The sequence below is a fragment of the Pongo pygmaeus genome, chromosome X (assembly GCF_028885625.2).
Source record: "Pongo pygmaeus isolate AG05252 chromosome X, NHGRI_mPonPyg2-v2.0_pri, whole genome shotgun sequence".
Lineage (NCBI taxonomy): Eukaryota > Metazoa > Chordata > Mammalia > Primates > Hominidae > Pongo > Pongo pygmaeus.
This window is the reverse complement of record NC_072396.2, coordinates 115,462,012-115,481,493: the sequence shown is the minus strand read 5'-3', so window position 1 is coordinate 115,481,493 and position 19,482 is coordinate 115,462,012. Positions and strand designations below refer to the sequence as shown.

The following is a 19,482-nucleotide window of genomic DNA, read 5'->3' as shown; positions in this document are numbered from 1 at the left end:
ATTTTTCTGTAGGTACCTTAAAGGTTTTTCTTTCTTTGGTATTGTTTTATTATCTGTCTAGAAATGATTTTCCTTAAGTTTACACAGTTTGAAGTTCACTGATTTATTGAATCTGTAAATTCATATCTTTGATCAAACTTTGTCATGTTTTCTGCAATTATTTATGCAAAAATTACTTTCTGCACCAATTTCTTTTTCGGCTCCTTCTGGAACTTTAATGGTATAAATGTTAGACCTGTTGGTATTGTCCCAGAGATCTTTGAGGCACCATGCAAATTTTTTTCAATTTTTAGTTGGCATAATTTTTAATTCTAATTTTTATTTTTAAAAATGTACATACAGTGAATTGTCTCATAGAAAAAGCACAAGGAACTGTTAGACACCAAGGAGGTACAGCTCGTGCCAGGGTTCTGGAAACATTTCCTGGAGGAGGTGATACCTAAGCTGAATCATGATGCATCAGTACAATTAACAAAATGAAGAAAGGAGGGATCAACAGCTACAAACCCTGAGAATATTGTGTGCAAATGTATGGACTTCCAAGAGAGCATGAAATATTTGCAGGAAAAGTTTTTTGTAGTAGGAACAAATCGTGCCAACTCGGGAGTGATAGAAATATGATATTGGAGAAGTAATGGGACGAATCATGAGAGATCTTTCATTTCAGGATAAGGATTTTTTGACCTAAAAACAATTGGGAAACATAGAAAGGAAGTTTTTTTAAAAATGTGAATGGAGCCAGACACAATGGCTCACACCTATAATCCCAGCATTTTGGGAGGCTGAGGTGGGAGGATTGCTTGAGGCCAGGAGTTCGAGACCAGCCTGGGCAACATAGGCAGACCATGTCTCTACAAAAAGTGTAAAAATTTACCGGGCATGGTGGCATGTGCCTGTAGTCCTACATACTCAGAAGGCTGAGGTGGGAGGATCACTTGAGCCAAGAAGTTTGGACCTGCAATGAGTAATGATTGTGCCTGGGCAATAGAGTGAGACCCTGTCTCTAAAAAAATAAAAATAAAAATAAAAAAGGTGGCTGTTCATGTCCTTTGCTCATTTTTTAATTGGGTTTTTTTTTTGCTTGTTGATTTGTTTAAGTTCTTTGTAGATTCTAGATATTAGACCTTTGTCTGATTCATAGTTTGGGAATATTGTCTCCCATTCTGTAGGCTGTTTGTTTACTCTGTTGATAATTTCTTTTGCTGTGCAGAAGCTCTTTCATTTAATTAAGTATCACTTGTCAATTTTTGTTTTTCTTACAATTGCTTTTGGTCTTACCCATAAATAATTTTCTAAAGCTGATGCTGAGAAGGATATTCCTTAGGTTTTCTTCCAGGATTTTTATAGTTAGAGGTCTTTCATTTAAATCTTCAGCCCAGCTTGAGTTAATTTTTTTATATGGTGAAAAGTAGGGATCCAGTTTCATTCTTCTGCATATGGCTAGCCAGTTACCCCAGCACCACTGAATAGGGAGTACTTTCTTCATTGTTCATTTTTGTTGACTTGGCTTTATTTCTGGGTTCTCTATTCCATTCCATTGGTCTTTGTGTTTGTTTTTGTAGTGGTACCATGCTCTTTTGGTTATTGTAGCCCTGTAGTATAGTTTGAAGTCAGGTAATGTTATGCCTCTGGCTTCATTCTTTTTACTTAGGGTTGCTTTGGCTATTGGAGCTCTTTTTTGTTCCATATGAATTTTAGAGTAGATTTTTAAATTTCATGAAAAATGTCATTGGTATTTTGATAGGAATAGCATTGATTCTGTAAATTGCTTTGAGCACTATGGCCATTTTAATAATATTGATTCTTCCAATTCATGAGCGTGGACTATTTTTCATTTATTTATGTCATTTGTGATTTCTTTCAGCAGTGTTTTGCAGTTCTCTTTGTAGAGATCTTTCACCTCCATGGATTGATATATTCCTAGGCATCTCATTTTTTTTGTGTGTGTGGCTATTGTAAATGGGATTGTGTCTAGATTTGGTCCTTAGCTAGAACATTATTGGTGTATAGAAGTGCTGCTGATTTTTGTACATTGATTTTGTATCCTTAAATTGTACTAAAGTTGTTTATCAACTCTAGTTGCCTATCAGCAGAGTCTTTAGGGTTTTCTAGGTATAGAACCATATTGTTAGTGAGGAGAGATAGTTATTCTTCTTTTCCTATTTGGATGCCTTTTACTTTTTTCTCTTGTCTGATTGCTTTGGCTAGGACTTCCAATACTATACTAGTGGCCAACAAACATGAAAAAATGCTCATCCTCCCTGATGATCAGAGAAATGCAAATCAATACCACAATGAGATATCATCTCACACCAGTAAGAATGGCTATTATTAAAAAGTCAGAAAAACAACAGATGCTGGCAAGGCAGTGAAGAAAAGAGAATGCTTATACTCTGTTGGTGGGAATGTAAGTTAGTTTAGCCACTAGTAGCCAAAACAGTCTTAAGCAAAAAGAATGAAGCCAGAGGAATGCAATTTGGTCCTTTCTCAAATAACTACAAGTAGAACACCATTCAACCCAGCAATCCTATTACTGGATATATACCCAAAGGAAAATAAATCTTTCTAACAAAAATACACATTCTCTTATATGTTTATTGCAGTACTATTCACAATAGCAGAAACATGGAATCAACATAGGTGCCCATCAACAGCAGATTGGATAAGTAAAATATGGTATATATGCACTATGGAGTACTACAAAGCCATAAAAAAGAGCAACATCATGTCTTTTTTGCAGCAACATGGATGCAGTTGGAGGCCATTATCCTAAGTGGATTAGCACAGGAACAGAAAACCAAATACTGCATGTTTTCACTTATAAGTGGGAGCTAAACATTGAGTACACATGGGCATAAAGAAGGGAACAATACACATTGGGGACTATTAGAGGGGAGAGGGAGGGAGGGGGTCTTGGGCTAAAAAAATACCCATTGGGCAGTGAAACCCCGTCTCTACTAAAAATACAAAAAAAATTAGCCGGGCGTGGTGGCGGGTGCCTGTAGTCCCAGCTATTTTGGAGGCTGAGGAAGGAGAATGGCGTGAACTCGGGAGGCGGAGCTTGCAGTGAGCGGAGATCGCGCCACCGCACTCCAGCCTGGGCGACAGAGCGAGACTCTGCCTCAAAAACAACAACAACAACAGCAAAACACCCATTGGGTACTATACTCAGTACCTGGGTGACAGGATCATCTGTACCCCAAACCTCAGCATCATGCACATACCCATGCAACAAACCTGCACATTTATCCCTTGAATCCAAGATAAAAGTTTAAATAGAAAAGAAAAAGTAAAAGTAAAAGGAATTTCCTTTTCTTCCTTTTGCATATCTGAATTTCTTCACGTTTTTATAAGGAACATGTGTCATCTTTTATTATTATGGTTTTATTGAAATGTAATCCACATACCATATAATTCTCCAATTTAAAGTGTAAAATTCAATGCTTTTTAAAGTGTAAAATTCAATGGGAATTTTGCATTCCCACCTGCAGTATATGAGGCTTTGAATTTCTCCACATTCTTGCCAATACTAGTTATTATCTGTCGCTTCTATTCTTCCATCTTAGTGGGTGTGAAATGATATCTCATAGTGCTTTTATTTTTAAGATAAAATTATATTTATCTTATACATCATATTATATAACATAATGTTTTGATATACATATACGTGGTGAAATGATTACTACAGTCAAGCAAATTAACATATCCATCTCCTCTCATAGTCACTTTTTTTGGTGACAGAACATGAAATGTACTTTTAGAAAATTTCCAATATATAATACAGTATTATCAATGCTAGTCATCATACTGTACATTAAATGTCTAGACTTATTTATTATGTTAAGTGAAATACACTGGAAACATAAAGGAAAATACTGCATGATCTCACTTACATGTGGAATCTAAACAAGTCAAACACAGAAACAGAAAGTAGAATGGCGGCTACCAGGGGTGGGGAGGTCAGGGAAATGGTGAAATGTTGGTCAACAGGTATAAAGTTATGGGTATGCAGGATGAATATATATCATTGTGTTTTTGTTTTGTGTTTCTCTGATGGCTAATGATGTTGAGCATCTATTTATGCCCTTATTAGAAATTTGTACATCTTACTCAGAAAAATATGTATTCAGATCCTTTGCCCATGTTAAAAATGGGTTGTCTTTTTTATTGAGTTGTAGACGTTATATATATATTCTGGATCTAAGTCATTTAACAGATGTGCTTGGCAAATATTATCTGTCATTTTCTGGGTTGTTCCTTCTATTTCTTGATTTGTCCTTTCATGCACAAACATTTTTAATTTTGATGATGTCCAATTTATCTATTTGTTCTTTTGCTGCTTGTGGTTTTGGTGTGACAGCTTAAATCATTGCTTAATCCATTGTTTAAATCATTGCTTAATCCGATGTCACAAAGATTTATGCCTATGTGTTCTAAGAGAGTTAATTTTTGTGTATGATGTACTGCAGGAATCCAAATTTTGTTTTTTGTTTTTTGTTTTTTTTGCATGTGGATATCCATGTGCAAATGGTTTCTTTCACTTGTTTGAAAAGACCATTCTTTACCCATTGAATAGTGTTGGCACTCTTGTTGAAAACCAATGGACCACAAATGTGTGGATTTATTTCTGGATTTTCAATTATATTCTATTATCTATGTCTATCCTATGCTAGTACCATGCTGTTTTGATTGCTATAGCTCTGTAGTAAATTTTGAAATTAGAAAGTGTGAGACCTCCAACTGTGTCCTTATCTTTGAATAATTTTTGTTATTTTGGGTCAGCTTGTCAAATTTTTTCAATTTCTGCAAAGAAGCCAGCTAGGATTTTGATAGGCATTGAATTGAATCTGTATATTAATTTGGGGAATATTGCCATCTTAACAATATTACAGAGCATTTAACTTATCAACATTAAAAAGAACATAGGGTGTGTATCACTTTTTAGATAACAGTAAAACAAAAATTGTTCATTTACAAAATAATGTACTAGTCCCTTTTTAAGGCCTCCTTCTTAACAAGTGTCACATCTCCATCTTATGTTGTTTCTAGATGGTATTTTAAAGACAGAAATAAAGACCTTGCTATGAGAACTGGGTCAGTTCGAAAAGGGGCAGCTTTGATCTTGAGCATTCTTGGTTTTGCAGGCTCACTCTTCATACAGTCGAAGTCTGGGTAAGGGAAGATGAAAACTCATTTTTCAAGAGAATATTATCTGCCAAGCCTTGTGCCTTGCATTTCTCCGTTACATAGTCCCACTCAATCTTTGCAACAACCTTTTACATAGGTATAACAATTCCAGTTTGCAGATGAGGAAGCAAAAGCCTGTGAATGTTAATAACTTAGATTGAACTCACAGGGCTTTTAGGTGACAGAAGTAGAATTTGAATCAAGGTTGGTTTCACTCCAGATACTATTCCCATACTCTGAGACCACTGTCAATATAAAAATATCTGTTCAAACCTCTGCCCAGATCTGGCAGAAGGGTCTTATCTTTCTTTGAACCCTAGTAGCTGTTGAGTTGTTCCCAGATGCTCCTTCCAGATGTTGAGGGCTACAAGGAAAGTCCATAGTCTGTACCAGAGTGCTTATCCAAGCTGACTTGCGCCCTGGCACAGTTCATCTCTCCAGAGGAGCTCTACTCATGGAAGGGCATTTCCTTTTATTCCAGGGCAGGACATCTAGCCAGACCAAAAAACTCATACTTTTTATTTCAGTGCAGATCTTCTCTCCTACTAAACCATTTGAGATGTAGCTCTCAGTGACAATCTCAATGACAATAACTCATTTTACTGTAAAATAATAGATCTTTGTGTGTCTAGCTCTAGACCATTATATGGTCATTTCCAAGAATGTTAAATATATCAAACCAATTCAGATTATTTACCAAGGACTGTGCCTTCCTGAGCAAGTTGAGGAAGAGTTAGCTTACCTTCCAGGATGGAGATTGACCTACAACAACTGAAAGTACAAATTCAAGCTCCACGGGATGGGGAGCATTGTGGGATTATTCTGCATGATGGGCAGTGCAAAAATATCTCCTCCTCCTTCTCCTCCTCTGTTTGTGATTTCTCAGCTTCATCATTGGGTTTATGTGCTTTTATATGGGATTATCACACAGGAAGAGTTTGCAGTCACAAACTACAGCCAATATTCTTCACTAACTTTTTTCACTCCCTACTTGCTTACAGATCATCAATTTTGATTTTTTGATGTGATTTTCATAGGTGGTTTCTATATCTCTCTGTGGATCTGTAAGCAGGGGTCATGCTTTATGTTCATAAAGCATTAGACAAGCTCTTGAGCTTGAGCAGAGGATCCACATGAGGGGATGCACTGAAGAGCCAGAGGCACACCCTGATAGTGCCAGAGAGTTTACAGAAAGGATGTGAGAAAGAGCATGACGTAGTCAGATTTGCTTTTTAGAAAACACACTCTAGCAGAATTGTAAATTAGAAGGGAAAAGTAGAAGCTAAGTGACCAGTTCCTTTAGGCCTTCATTATTTATTTTCCTGGATTACTGCAATATTCCCCAGGAGTAATGGGGGTAAAGAGCAAGGGATAGTTTAAGAGATGTTTAATGGGAATAATCAAAAGAGCTTGGTAAATGAGGAAATGGTACGGGTAAATAAAATGAGGGGAAATTCAAGGATGATGCCTAGATTTCTGATTTGAGTGGTGAGCAAAGAGAGAATATGAGGAGAGGCTCAAGTTTTGTGAGTGCACCAATGGACACTCTGTATCTAGCTGCTCTGGTGGGGCCTTGGAGAACCTGTGTGTCGAAACTCTGTATCTAACTAATCTGATGGGGACATGGAGAACCTTTGTATCTAGCTCAGGGATTGTAAACGCACCAATCAGCGCCCTGTCAAAACAGGCCACTGGGCTCTACCAATCAGCAGGATGTGGGTGGGGCCAGATAAGAGAATAAAAGCAGGCTGCCCAAGCCAGCATTGGCAACCCGCTCGGGTCCCCTTCCACAATGTGGAAGCTTTGTTCTTTCACTCTTCGCAATAAATCTTGCTACTGTTCACTCTTTGGGTCCACGCTGCTTTTATGAGCTGTAACACTCACCGCGAAGATCTGCAGCTTCACTCCTGAACCCAGCGAGACTACGAACCCACCAGAAGGAAGAAACTCCGAACACATCGGAACATCAGAAGGAACAAACTGCAGACGCGCCACCTTAAGAGCCTTAACACTCACCGCGAAGGTCTGCAGCTTCACTCCTGAGCCAGCGAGATTACGAACCCACCAGAAGGAAGAAACTCCGAACACATCCCAACATCAGAAGGAACAAACTCCAGACGCGCCACCTTAAGAGCTGTAACACTCACCGCGAGGGTCCGCGGCTTCATTCCTGAAGTAAGTGAGACCAAGAACCCACTAATTCCGGACACAATATGAGCACTGATGCAAGGAATATTCTAGATTACAGATACTTATCCTGATAGTATAGGCTATTCTGATATTAATCCACATGCCTACATCATTGGTTAACAGATCAGTCCAAGTGGCATCCATGCAACTGTGCCATTGGAGAGTTATCCTGCATGGATTTGAAATGTTCATAAATGCTGCTTCTTGCACGAACGTTTTGGTATTTTCTCTCAGTGTAGGGGATAAACCTTTATCATTCAGGATTTGGTAATATGATTCTTCACACAATGAATTATTTATATCATTTTGATGCTAGATGTGTTGGTGTTGGTGAGATTGATGAGATCACATGGAATCCAGATAATGTTTATCCAGAGGAGTTAGAAGACTCTAAATTACCTACTGGGAACATCATTGTCTTTTCTACGGTCAAACCTTATGATAGAAATATCCTGAAAGCAGATTATAATATATGCACTTCTGAGTAAAGTGAAAAACAGCTTACCAAGCACAATGCTTGCAAAATCAAAACAAAAATCACTGCTGAAGGTGGTAATGGACCAATAGCAGCAGGGATTAAGATCTTCATTATGGTGAATAGTTTGATAATCCCCGTTTTCTACTTGAATTCTAGAGGAGTAACTATCTTATTTAAATAATTTTAAAATATCTGAATTATGTCAGCTACATATATTTAAATATAAGAGGAATTTTAACTCCATTTGCTAATGTCTCTTCAAGAGAGTTTAGAATGAAAATGTGGAAAGCCTAGTGGGGCTATTTATTTATTCTTACTGCAGGGTTTCAGTATACAATGTAAAGAGTCTTAATTTACAACATTAGAACATGGCATAGCCCTCTCATTTTGTAAAGCAAAGCAATTTGGCTTTACTTGTTATAAAATTAAAAGATGTTTCTCATTATGAATTTTATTCTCCTGCAATACTGTAGGCTGAGAAGCCAGTCAATTCATGTCCACAGGGAAGAACTCATAAGCAATGATACTTGCATTCCCTGCATCCCCAGGGAGAAATCACAAGGGGCTGAAGAGAAAGTGGGATGTCCTATTATCTAACGTGGGTGGGACTGGTGACAGGTGGAATTAATTTTGTGAGGAACTTCTTGATACCAAAGTAATAGGTAGTTGGAGGTAGAAGTGGGCTGGGCCATGATACCCAGCCTATCTCATTACCATGACCTCTGAAATGTCATAAACAAAGACGCCATGCAGTCCATTGCTTTTCTTATTGCAAATATTGTTGAGATAATTGTATATCACATGTAATTGTAAGAATGAAGAGAGATACTGTGTACCTTTTACCTGTTTACCCTCAATGGTAATATAGCCTTGCTTCTTACTTTGCAGAAATGTATATCTCTAGGAAATAGGACAAAGGTTCTCTAGGTAAAATACTAAAGTACATGTATAATAGGGCCACATTGCCAACTTCCTTTTTACTCCAAGGTTGGCTGCTTGAGAGAACATGCATAAATGTGTATAAAGCAATAGCTATAGCAAAGGCTTCAGATTAACCTCTATGGTAGGCAGTGGGTCTGTAATATGCAAAAGTTGACCTGACAAGCCCCAGTAAGGGAGAGGCGAAAATACCAAGACCAAACTTGCCCCCTGGTTCATTGAGGTGCCAAAAACTGAAAAAGAACATCAAAATGGGTCCAAAGATGTAGTGAAATGATTTGATTCCATGGGAAGGGTTTCTGCCATCAGGTATGGAAAACAAATAAAAAGTAATCAGCTGTAAAATTGCAAAGTGGTTGAGTCATCCCAGAGATCTGTCAGCATCAGGGACTGCTGTGTATACTGCAGATATAGGTAAGTTGAATGGGAAGCACAGGAGCAGTTGGACAGTAACACTGGTACAGCATTAGCAGAGGGTAGTGGTAGTAGTGGTGCTTGACACAGGTGTATGGGAAGCCAGCAGATGCCACCCAAGTGCCTGGGGGCAAAGACCTCATGGGATGTGGAGAACAAATAAAATCTGTGGGGCACTTCAGGTATTAGCCCCTCCTCACTTCAGTAGGAGGTAAGGAACTTGGATAAGGCTAGAGTTCCAGCAATCATGCTTATAAGGTTGAGCTGTGGAATAATATATTTATCATTGTTTGGGCCCTGCTCCTCCAAGTCATTGTGACAAAGGAAAATGCCTTCAAATTTTATTTTGTGATGGAAGATATTGGTAATTTGCTAACTCATAGACAGTATTTCTGCTTCATTTAATAGGAATAGAAAAAGAGTTGGAGCAAACCTGGCAAGAAAGGCTGGAAGGGTGTGAGGCTTGTTAGCTTGTTAGCAGGAGCTTGTTAGAAAGAGAGGCAGTGCAGTAATTATGCACATGGGCAGTAGAGAACTTGGCTAAATCCCAGTTGCTGGAATTCTCATTCACTTGCCCGCTCATATTTACAGAAAATGTCTTTTTGGCTTTCAACATGGAGGGATTAAGTGAGAAAATTAAAGCTTGCATGTATGTACAGTGAACTAGAAAACAACCAAATAACATTTGGTAAGATACATAATCCATTTGTAGGGAATATAGTACCAGTGTGTATGCACTTACACAAAGGTACAAAATTATATACACATTCTCTAGGAGTACTATGCCCACTGTACAAGTAATACTAGTGGAACAAACTTCCAGTTTACCAAATTGCTGGTGTCCTTGAGTCTTGAGGACTCAAGAGAGCTTCTGACAAACCTGACTCCAACAGGTGCGTCTAGCAGCTTTTAACAAGCTTTAATGTCATTTAGTCACATTTACAGGTGATTTTTTGAATATCTACAGTGTCTGACATGTAGCAGGAGCTCAATAAATGCTTTTCAAATGTGTAAGCAAATTAACGAATGAAGGTTTTCAGTAATGTTGGTTGAAATGCCTCCTGTGACCTCTGGACTTTGGTATCAGATATAAGACAAAACTAAACATTGTGCAGATGGTTTTGCATGTTCAGAATTTTCCAAGTGGAAAGATGATCAAAAACAAATTATTTACTACATATGATTTCTTTTGGTAGTTCCCCTTCATCTACATTTGTGATCTGCAAGGCTTCTGACCTGCATTGAGTATACACATTCACCTCTCTGAGCTACTCCATGTAAACATCAGATGGAGACTCTGGGTCCGAGTTATTTAGTAGCAGAATTTGCAGAGCATTTCCTGTATGGCTCACAAGGCTGGGCATTTCCCTGACTCCAGACCTATGAGACGGTGATACCCTCTAACCTGTGAAGTAGGTAAAATGGTCAATGCCAAGGGAGGGCGTGGATGGGAAGGTGACAGAAGACAGAAGCAATAGCTCATTGATGTTTGTCATTTTTATTTGCAATACTTTAGGTCCAAGTTTCAAACTGCAATATTTTTACACTCAAGACACAGTCATGCACAATCCATATTTCAATTTTCTATTGCTTCAACCACAATTTAAAATAACAATATTGAAAACAAAAATCCTTAAAAAGATTGGATGCTGAGGTCAGAAGGATGGAACCACACCATCAGCAGGTCTACAAAAGAAATAACTTACTTAAAAATCAAACAAACAAAAAGACCATAAATACCTTTAATCCAAAGTTACAGAAGAATTTCACTACACATGGTTTACAGATAACACATTTTGACAAAAGTAATGCTCAGCCAAATGAGATACAATTCTGATAAACAATGAAAATGTGAATCCTTCTCAACTTGTTTTGTGTAGATGTTATGAGTATAATCCCAGTAGACATCACTACCCTGTGATCTGGCTCCTCCTGGCTGATGTACTGAGATTAAAAACTCAATGCATTAATAGTTACAGGATTCTGTGAAGATCTTATCAATAATGAATATGGTATTTGCGGGTCCATAAAGCACACCACACACAAGCACGCACACTGAACTTGAATTTTGTACTCAGGGCTGGTTGGCACTCTGCTGTAGGCAGGCCATTGGGACCATCCACTAACTAACTCCCAGTTTACCCTCTTTCCAGCAGTGTACTCATCATACAACTGGCCAATCACTGTGGGAGTTGTCATCAGAAATGCTATCTTTGTTTCCCAACAAATTAATTTGTCAACACTTCTCAATGCTAATAGCATGTAATTACTTTTTCATTTCTCTCTGCAACTTGTAAGTGTTTAGGTTCACTCTTAGCAGTCTCAGCCATTAAAATGCATGGGCTCTGCTATCTTGTGCCACTTGAGAATTAAACTCTAGAAAGCCCAGCACTACTTCACAGGAAAGGAGAAGCCCAAGTACAGTTATATTCTAGCAAGTGTGACAGTGTGTTTCTGTTGTAGTGGCAAATACTGGCCACAGCTTAATGAAAACCAGACTTTACATACAGACTGTATGGAAAATGAAAACTGGGAACAGTCAAAAGAAAATGGACATTAAAACAAAAACAAAATGAAACAACTGTAAATGAATTGGAAGGCTGCCACAAGTTTTATCAACATCCCCTATTATTATGAACTTCATTTGCTTGAGTTTTTTTTTTTTTTTTGAGACGAAGTTTCACTCTTGTTGCCGAGGCTGGAGTGCAATGGCATGATCTCAGCTCACCACAACCTCCGCCTCCTGGGTTCAAGTGATTCTCCCACCTCAGCCTCCCGAGTAGCTGGGATTACAGGCGCCCGCCACCACACCCGGCTAATTTTGTATTTTTAGTAGAGATGGGGTTTCTCTGTGTTGGTCAGGCTGGTCTCGAACTCCCGACCTCAGGTGATCCGCCTGCCTTGGGCTCCCAAAGTGCTGGGATTACAGGCATGAGCCACCGCACCCGGCCCATTTGCTTGAATTTTAAAAATCATCTTACATAGTTCTTTTATTTAACTGCAATATAACAGACTCAGGCTTAAACATGTGATATTTGCCATCACTATAGCAGGCTGAATTTGCAAAGCAACCTATAATGCCGTAGAATGTTTGTTAGACTTTTGGAAAGACCCTAAAGATCATCTAGTCCAATACACTTATTTTACAGATGAGGAAACAGCCATGGAGAGGTTAAGTGACTTGCCAACGGTCACATAGCAATTTAGTAATGAAGCTCATATTAGACTCCAGGGCTCCTTCTTCCTAGGCTAGTCTTTATTCCACTACATCTGACTCATTCTCTACTATTGCTGTTGATTTCCTCTTGGGTACTAAATCTGTTGAACATGGTGCCTGCCTTACTGCTGGTATTATGGGATAGCATTTGCCTGATGGCAGCTTCTAAAGGAGACTCCGATGGCACTAAGCAGTTTCTAAAAGTTTATCTTGCAAGTTCAACCCAATTAAGTGGCAGTAAATGCTACAAGTTGTATAGAATACTCGTACACACAGGTGTGCACATGGAGGTGATATCTCAGTTCCCGCATTTGCAGATTCAGTTAGACATTGTTTAATATTAAACACATTCCCAATGCATGTTGGGTTATATTCATTTGGTCACTTAAAGGAGTGTGGATCAGAAAAGGAATGAAAAAACTAAAAGCTAACCAACAGAAAGATTATATCAAAAACAAATCTTCTATGAAAAATTCTTTCATAGGAGAAATATTCCATTATTTCCAAGTTCCCATTTATTTCCTTCCCAGTCCACATGCAAATATATGTTCAGAATTGTGTGCTGAGTTCACTTCAAATCGCAGGCCCATCAAACTGTCAGTTTACAAATGCTGAATTTCAGTCCTCTTATTCAGAGCTCAGAGACTGGGAGATACTTGCACTACTGGCCATACCTTTGTTTAACTGAATATTAACTGCAAGTAGCTTAGATAAAGACCAAGAGATTCAACCGGGGATGGCAGGGTTAAGACTCCCCTAAGTATTTTTATATTGAGAATGACCAATAAAAAGCCAGTGACTTCTCTAGGTATAGGGTCTGCTTTTAGTGAAACTAAGCAGCATATCTGAGGTGACTACCTCATTATTAAAGTTCTCACCTAAAATTTCTTTGGTGAGTTAGAAGGAAGTTCTCCTTTGGTTAGATGGTCTCCCTTGCTCTTTAAAAATCACAACTACTGCAAACAACCTATAAATAGGCAGAAGAAAGCACATGGAGACCATCCCAAGCCAAAATTAACAGAACTATAACTGAATGCCAACAGGCAGAGACAGTCCTACATATTTGTTTAATGATTTCAAAGTCAGCTTTTAATTGCAAGTCATAATTTCTATTGAAATTAGTGGGACTTGCCCTATTGGTTATTAAAAGAAGAATCCTACCTGAATGATATACAGTGTTATCCTGTTGGACAAGAAAATGATGGGAGCTGGGGATTTTATCCTTCTATTCCTCCAAAATTCAACCTGAGAGTCTGTTAAAATGTTCCAGAAAGGCAATATCTGCAAGAGGGCTAATAAAATGGTCACCCCTCCAATCTAAAGCAACCACAAAACAGACACCTGAATGCCATACCAAAGCAGAGGGCAGACAGCCTGTTTTAAAGCAGAAGAGTGTGTTTGGAGTTCTAATAGTGACATCTCCCTAGCTTTAACTTATAGATAATAGTCTCCTAAGAAAGCGTGTGCCATACCTGAGCGTGTGCCAACCTCAGCACCCAGGCAAGCATAAAGCCTATGGAATAATTGTAACTAGCAAATATCTGTGCCCTGCATGCTCTGGGCTCTGGCCAGAAGGCATCTGCTTCTGGCATCTTTTCTATGTGTCTATAGTTCCCTTTCTGCTGTTTATTTATTATAAAGCAATATTATAACAATATCAAATAAAATTTTAAAAAGAAAAAAAATTCACGTAATTCCACCACCCTAACACAACTGATTTCAATTATCTATGTTCCCAGTCTTTGTCCATATGCATTTCTTTTTACATAGTTGTAATCCCTGTTTATGTTATTTAAAAGTGATATTATAGAATCTCTCAGAACTGGCAGCCTCATTAGAAATAAACAACCCATTGAGCAAAGGAATATAATTATTTACACGATTTTTGAGCTGAGAAATATCATTTATAGACAAACATCTCAAACTATCAAAACAGTTATACAGACAACAGGAAGCAATTTCATATTTCTTTTTCTTTTAGCAATGGAATGTGCTTCACCGGGGAGGGATAGATGTAAGGATCAGGTGGTTAAACTCAAACATTGGGGTGCAGTTCACAAGCCTGAAAGAAATCTGAATAACATAAAGAATAAATACGTGAGTTAAATCTTCTTACATGGCTTGGCCATCCAGTAGCCAAAATGGAACATGGACACACAAATATTTACAACGACACACACACGAGATCAGCAAGAACGAAGTCATTACCCAACATGGTGACTGATTTGAGGGGATTGTGTCATCTGAAAATCCTCATGGGATTATGACAACGCACTGGATCCTTGCTAACAACATTAACGTTCTTTCCTTTTTTAAATAAATAATCTCTACTGTGCTTCTCACCCTTCCCTGACTTTCCCACTGCCCTATTCCTATCTCAGGACATTTTGGAATCAACATTGAAGGGTGTGCCCTTGCTATCTCAGGGCACACTAGCAACATCAAAGATTTGGATAGACTCATCTATGTCAAGATGAACTAAAAAAATCCAGGGAAAGAGAATAAACTGTTAACAGTCTGGAGTTCAAGTTACTCGATTGTACCAAATGTGAATCCTTCAGCATCATTGTGGCATGAGAAACAGCTTCTTTCTAATACTTATTAGAAATATACATAACTCTCCAATACAGGGAAGGGGCTTTAGAAGCTGTTCTCATTTGAAAATTTACATAAATACAAATTTATAAGAGTAATGCCTCCTGGGATATATTATTATCAAATCTTGGTACAAAGTGGTAGTAAAGAAGTACCTGGCTCCTCATTGTTAATATGCTGAACTGAAAGCATAAGAGAGAAGCCATTTCTCTGCCTACAGTGATCTGAAGGGTCACTGCTCCAAGGTCTCCAAAATAACAACAACAAAAAAGGCCTTCTCAACATGTAAGGGATGCTAATTGATGAATAGGGTTTCCTAACCAGGTTTTGGGCTCTCTCCACTGGCAGGACAGAGTCACTAATGTACTGATTTTTATTTGCATCCCAGGATTTCATTGAATTTCCCGGCACTATGAGTGAAAAAATTTTTAAAGTACTTATTTTTAAATGAAATCAAAATTAAGGCCTCTCTCTCTCATTAGAGCAGTGTGGCAGTAAAAATTACAGGCCTAGATTCCTTTTTGCAAAGTATAACATAGTATGCTTCAAATTAATATTACCATTTCATTTTCTTTTCACATTTGTTGTTTTATCCCACTGTGGACATTTTCAGGGGGAGGAGGTCAAGCCTCTCCCAACTTTTACAGTCAAAGAAAACAATAGGGAAAATAGGAAATACACCAGTGGGGTCATCTCCTAAACATAAACACGTACACTATATAGTTTGCTGAAACTCTAAAGAAAGTGCTTTCATTTTAAGAAGTGGATACATGGATGGTTAGATGGATGGATGTACCTTGGCAAAGAAGGAGAGAGGCCTATGTAACTGATCTCTTTCCCCTTCTTGCTGAATGTACATAGGTTCTGTTTAGATTCATTTATACTACAAATTAAGAAGCCTTCTATAACACAAATTGTTAGTTTTTCAAAGGCTTAGAGAAACAACTTTCTGTAATTTACAAAATTGTCAATACACTCAAAAGAGAGGCATATCGTTTTCTACACAGACACTCCGCAGATATTTTTCTACTCTCAGAAGATTCAGGAAGTGCCAACTGCTAAACTTTTAATAAATAGATATATGGTGAAATAATAGTCAAATTTTGTTATTTTCCCCAAGTCATATAAGGAATTCTGTTGGACTGACATTTCTTGGGATATGATTGTAAGTTAAAATTATTTTCCACTGGAGAGAATTTCAAGACCTTTATGAATATGCTTTTGATATTCAAAAGCCCAAAGAACTAAGCAGGAACACACCATATTCCAAAACAGAAATAGGTGATACATAGGGAAAATGGGAAGAAGTACTTAGAGCCCAATATTGATTGGGATGTAGCCTTCACTGATCTCCCATTTCTTACAGAGTTGAATGTTTACTGTATCACCTTTCTCTAGATCTTTAAAAAACTTTTTTAAATGTCATAAATTGTCAAAATAAATAATTTGTATCATAAGTAAATGATGGTTAATGGATCTATTTCCTCCTGGTATGCCTATTTTACAGTGCATATGTTTCATAAGCACACGAGAGGATTAATTTAGGTATCATTATCTTTGTTTACTTAATGTCCAACAAGGATTTCAGTATTCTACATGTATCTGATTTTGGCTGTCAGAGAAAGTCCCATCTTTGTTTAAATGTGGTTTCTCCTATGAGGATTTCCTAGGTTCAGAACCTGAACTCACCTAGCAGGATGTCACAGTTTCAGTGTGTCCTCTTTCAGGTATTAAGGAGATTAACAACCTGGTTTACTCAACTATCTTTTAAGCATCATTGTGAAAATGTGACAGGATTTCACCGTTTGAGCTTTATTTAGATATACAGTTTTTTGAAAGCCCTTCCTGAACACACATATTCCTCTCCACTTTTGGAAAATGTCTTAAAAGAAACCTTTTCCAATACAAATGCAGAAAAATAGGTACACAAACCAAGCCACCACTATAGAAGAATAAAAAATTGCAACTCTATTAGGGCATGGACTTCCACATGTTCACACAGTACTTGCTCTGGTATTTTTTTGTTTGTTTGTTTTTGTTTTCTTTTTGTTTTTGTTTTGTTTTTTTTTTTTTTTGCCTTACTTTTTTTGCTTTCTTTTTTTTAGAAAAACATTTTGACATCTTTTTTTTTTCTGGACATCTAATGACAATGCAAGTGAAAAACATCACACTGGGTAAGGAGTTTTGAAGGAGGTTTGAATGCAAGAGGGACTACTCTCTAACTTAAAAACAAACACAACACTATGAAGAGGGAGTGTGCATCTTTGAGAAACCTTTTTCTTCAAAGTGAATGCACAAAATGAGGGGATTCACTACTGGCTCTTTCGCTTCACGGTGGAAGTGACCACTTTATGGTCACTTCAACATTGCTGCCCTGTTTGGGCTGCGATTCAGGCTTACAAATAAATTACATAATCTGAGGGAGTAGGAAAAAGGCTTATAAGAAGTTTCTATTCATTTGAAAGGTAAAGAACCCCCACCCCATCTGACTGTCTTTTCTTCCATCTTTCCTGCAGCAGAGTTTTGTTTCAGTCTTACTCATGAGGGAGATGGTGAGGTGTAAGGCTTGCAGTCTTAGCGGCTGCTGTTCTTAATCGCTTCCTTTGCAGCGATAATCAGAGGAGTCAGGCTGGAGAGAGGCTTGGCTAATTTTAAAAATGGATGCTGCAAAAGGAAGGAAAAAGAGGAATTATTGGAATTCTTTCCTTCAACAAGTATATTACTTTACATTTTCAAGCAGCCCTTTTTAATTAAGATATATTTTGAATACCCAATTAAATATCATTTAATTAAAAACGGTGCCAGCTTTTGTCCTTCAGATGTTTTTGTACTTCAATGCCATGAAATCCTCTGGAAGCTGACTGGCAGAGTGAGAAACTGAGGGATCTTGTAAAAATCTCACTGTGTTTGCAACAGTCTGACTCTCTGATTTTCCTAAACTGATAAATTTATCTAGAGAAGCTGTCATGCTTGGAAAAAGTATATTTAGTTAACCACTAAAGAACTCTGTCCTGAAACCAATGACTTACTAACTGCTAAACCCAATAGCTGTGCCTCTACCATTTCTCTTTTGGCCCCTCTGCAGTACTTAATTAAAGTGAATATCCCTTCCTTCTTTGAATTTTTTAAATTTATTTATTTTGCCTCAGAAACCTGTGACATTCTACCATATTGGGTCTCTTCCATGCGCATGTGCACTGAATATTCCAGCTCCATTTTCTTCCCTGGTTTCACTTCCTCCTCCTACCTCCCACTCATGAGAACTTGGCTGTCATAATCTTCTTTTTTTAATTTAATTTCTTACAGATCTCATTCTCTTTCATGGTTTCAACCCACCATCAGCTTTATGGAGATGACTCCTAAATCCATAGTATGTGACCTGATCTCTTTCCTGAACTCTGGTCCTAGTTTTCCTGCTGGATATTTCCTATGGGATTTTCTTCCGTCACTTTAAATTCAACATTTAAAAAGTTATGTTACAGTCTCACAAGCAGGGCAATCTTGTGTAATGTAAGCTATAGGGGCTTTGGAGTCAGAGCACTTAGGTTAAATCCTCATCTCTGTTTATTAAAATGGTTAAATGAGGTAAGTGGCAATCCCTTGTAAGTTACACAGGGTCAAGAAATGTTAGCTATTATATTGTCTTACATCACTTGTCCTCTTGCTGAATGCTACCATTGACTTGATAGCCTGAAGTCACTTTTGTCTTCCTCTTCTTTATGTTCTAAATGCAATAAGCTACTGGGTACTCTCTTCTCAACGTCTCTTACATTTATCTCTTGCTTATTATTATTATTATTTTTTTTGAGATGGAGTCTTGCTCTGTTGCCCAGGCTGGAGTGCAGTGGCACAATCTCAGCTCACTGCAACCTCTGCCTCCCAGGTTCAAGTGATTCTCCTGCCTCAGTCTCCTAAGTAGCTTGGATCACAGGCGCATGCCACCATGCCTGGCTAATTTTTGTATTTTTAGTAGAGACAGCATTTCACCATGTTGGCCAGGCTGGTCTCAAACTCCTGACCTCAGGTGATCTGCCTGCCTCGGCCTCACAAAGTGTTGGGATTACAGGCATAGCAATCATGTCTGGCCATCTCTTGCTTTTTCTAATTCAGTCCTAATCATCTTAATCCCAAATTATAATAACTCCCCCTTGGTCTCCCTGTCTCCATTTTTTCCTGTTGCTAATTCTTACCACATACCACCAGATTAATCTTCATAAACAAAGTTGTCATCATGCTTGTCCCTCAGACATCTTCAGTGTTTCCCCACTGCCTACAGCCCCAACTCTTAAGCCTGGTGTTCAAGGCCCACCACAGGATTATCTCCTGCAGCTTCTTTACTTGAACTCTTTATTTCAGCTACACTTTCTAGGTTCTGTTCCTGTAGACCTTGCCCATATGTCTTTGGTTATACCCTAACACTTCCTTCCATTTGAAATCCCTTCCCTTATTTTCTTCAACTTAT

The 19,482-nt window shown here is 38.0% G+C and overlaps 1 protein-coding gene across 11 annotated transcripts in view; it reads right to left on the bottom strand.

Moving 5' to 3' along the window:
• Positions 1–10,690: 10,690 nt before the first annotated feature.
• Positions 10,691–19,482, bottom strand: part of PAK3 (p21 (RAC1) activated kinase 3) — a 303,836-nt gene continuing 295,044 nt past the window's right edge. For all 11 annotated transcript variants that reach the window (XM_054473196.2, XM_054473193.2, XM_054473182.2 and 8 more), the window contains one exon: positions 10,691–17,684. In XM_054473196.2, coding sequence (XP_054329171.1) covers positions 17,595–17,684 — 90 coding nt within the window. In that variant the 3' untranslated portion in view covers positions 10,691–17,594. The remainder of the gene's footprint in view (positions 17,685–19,482) is intronic.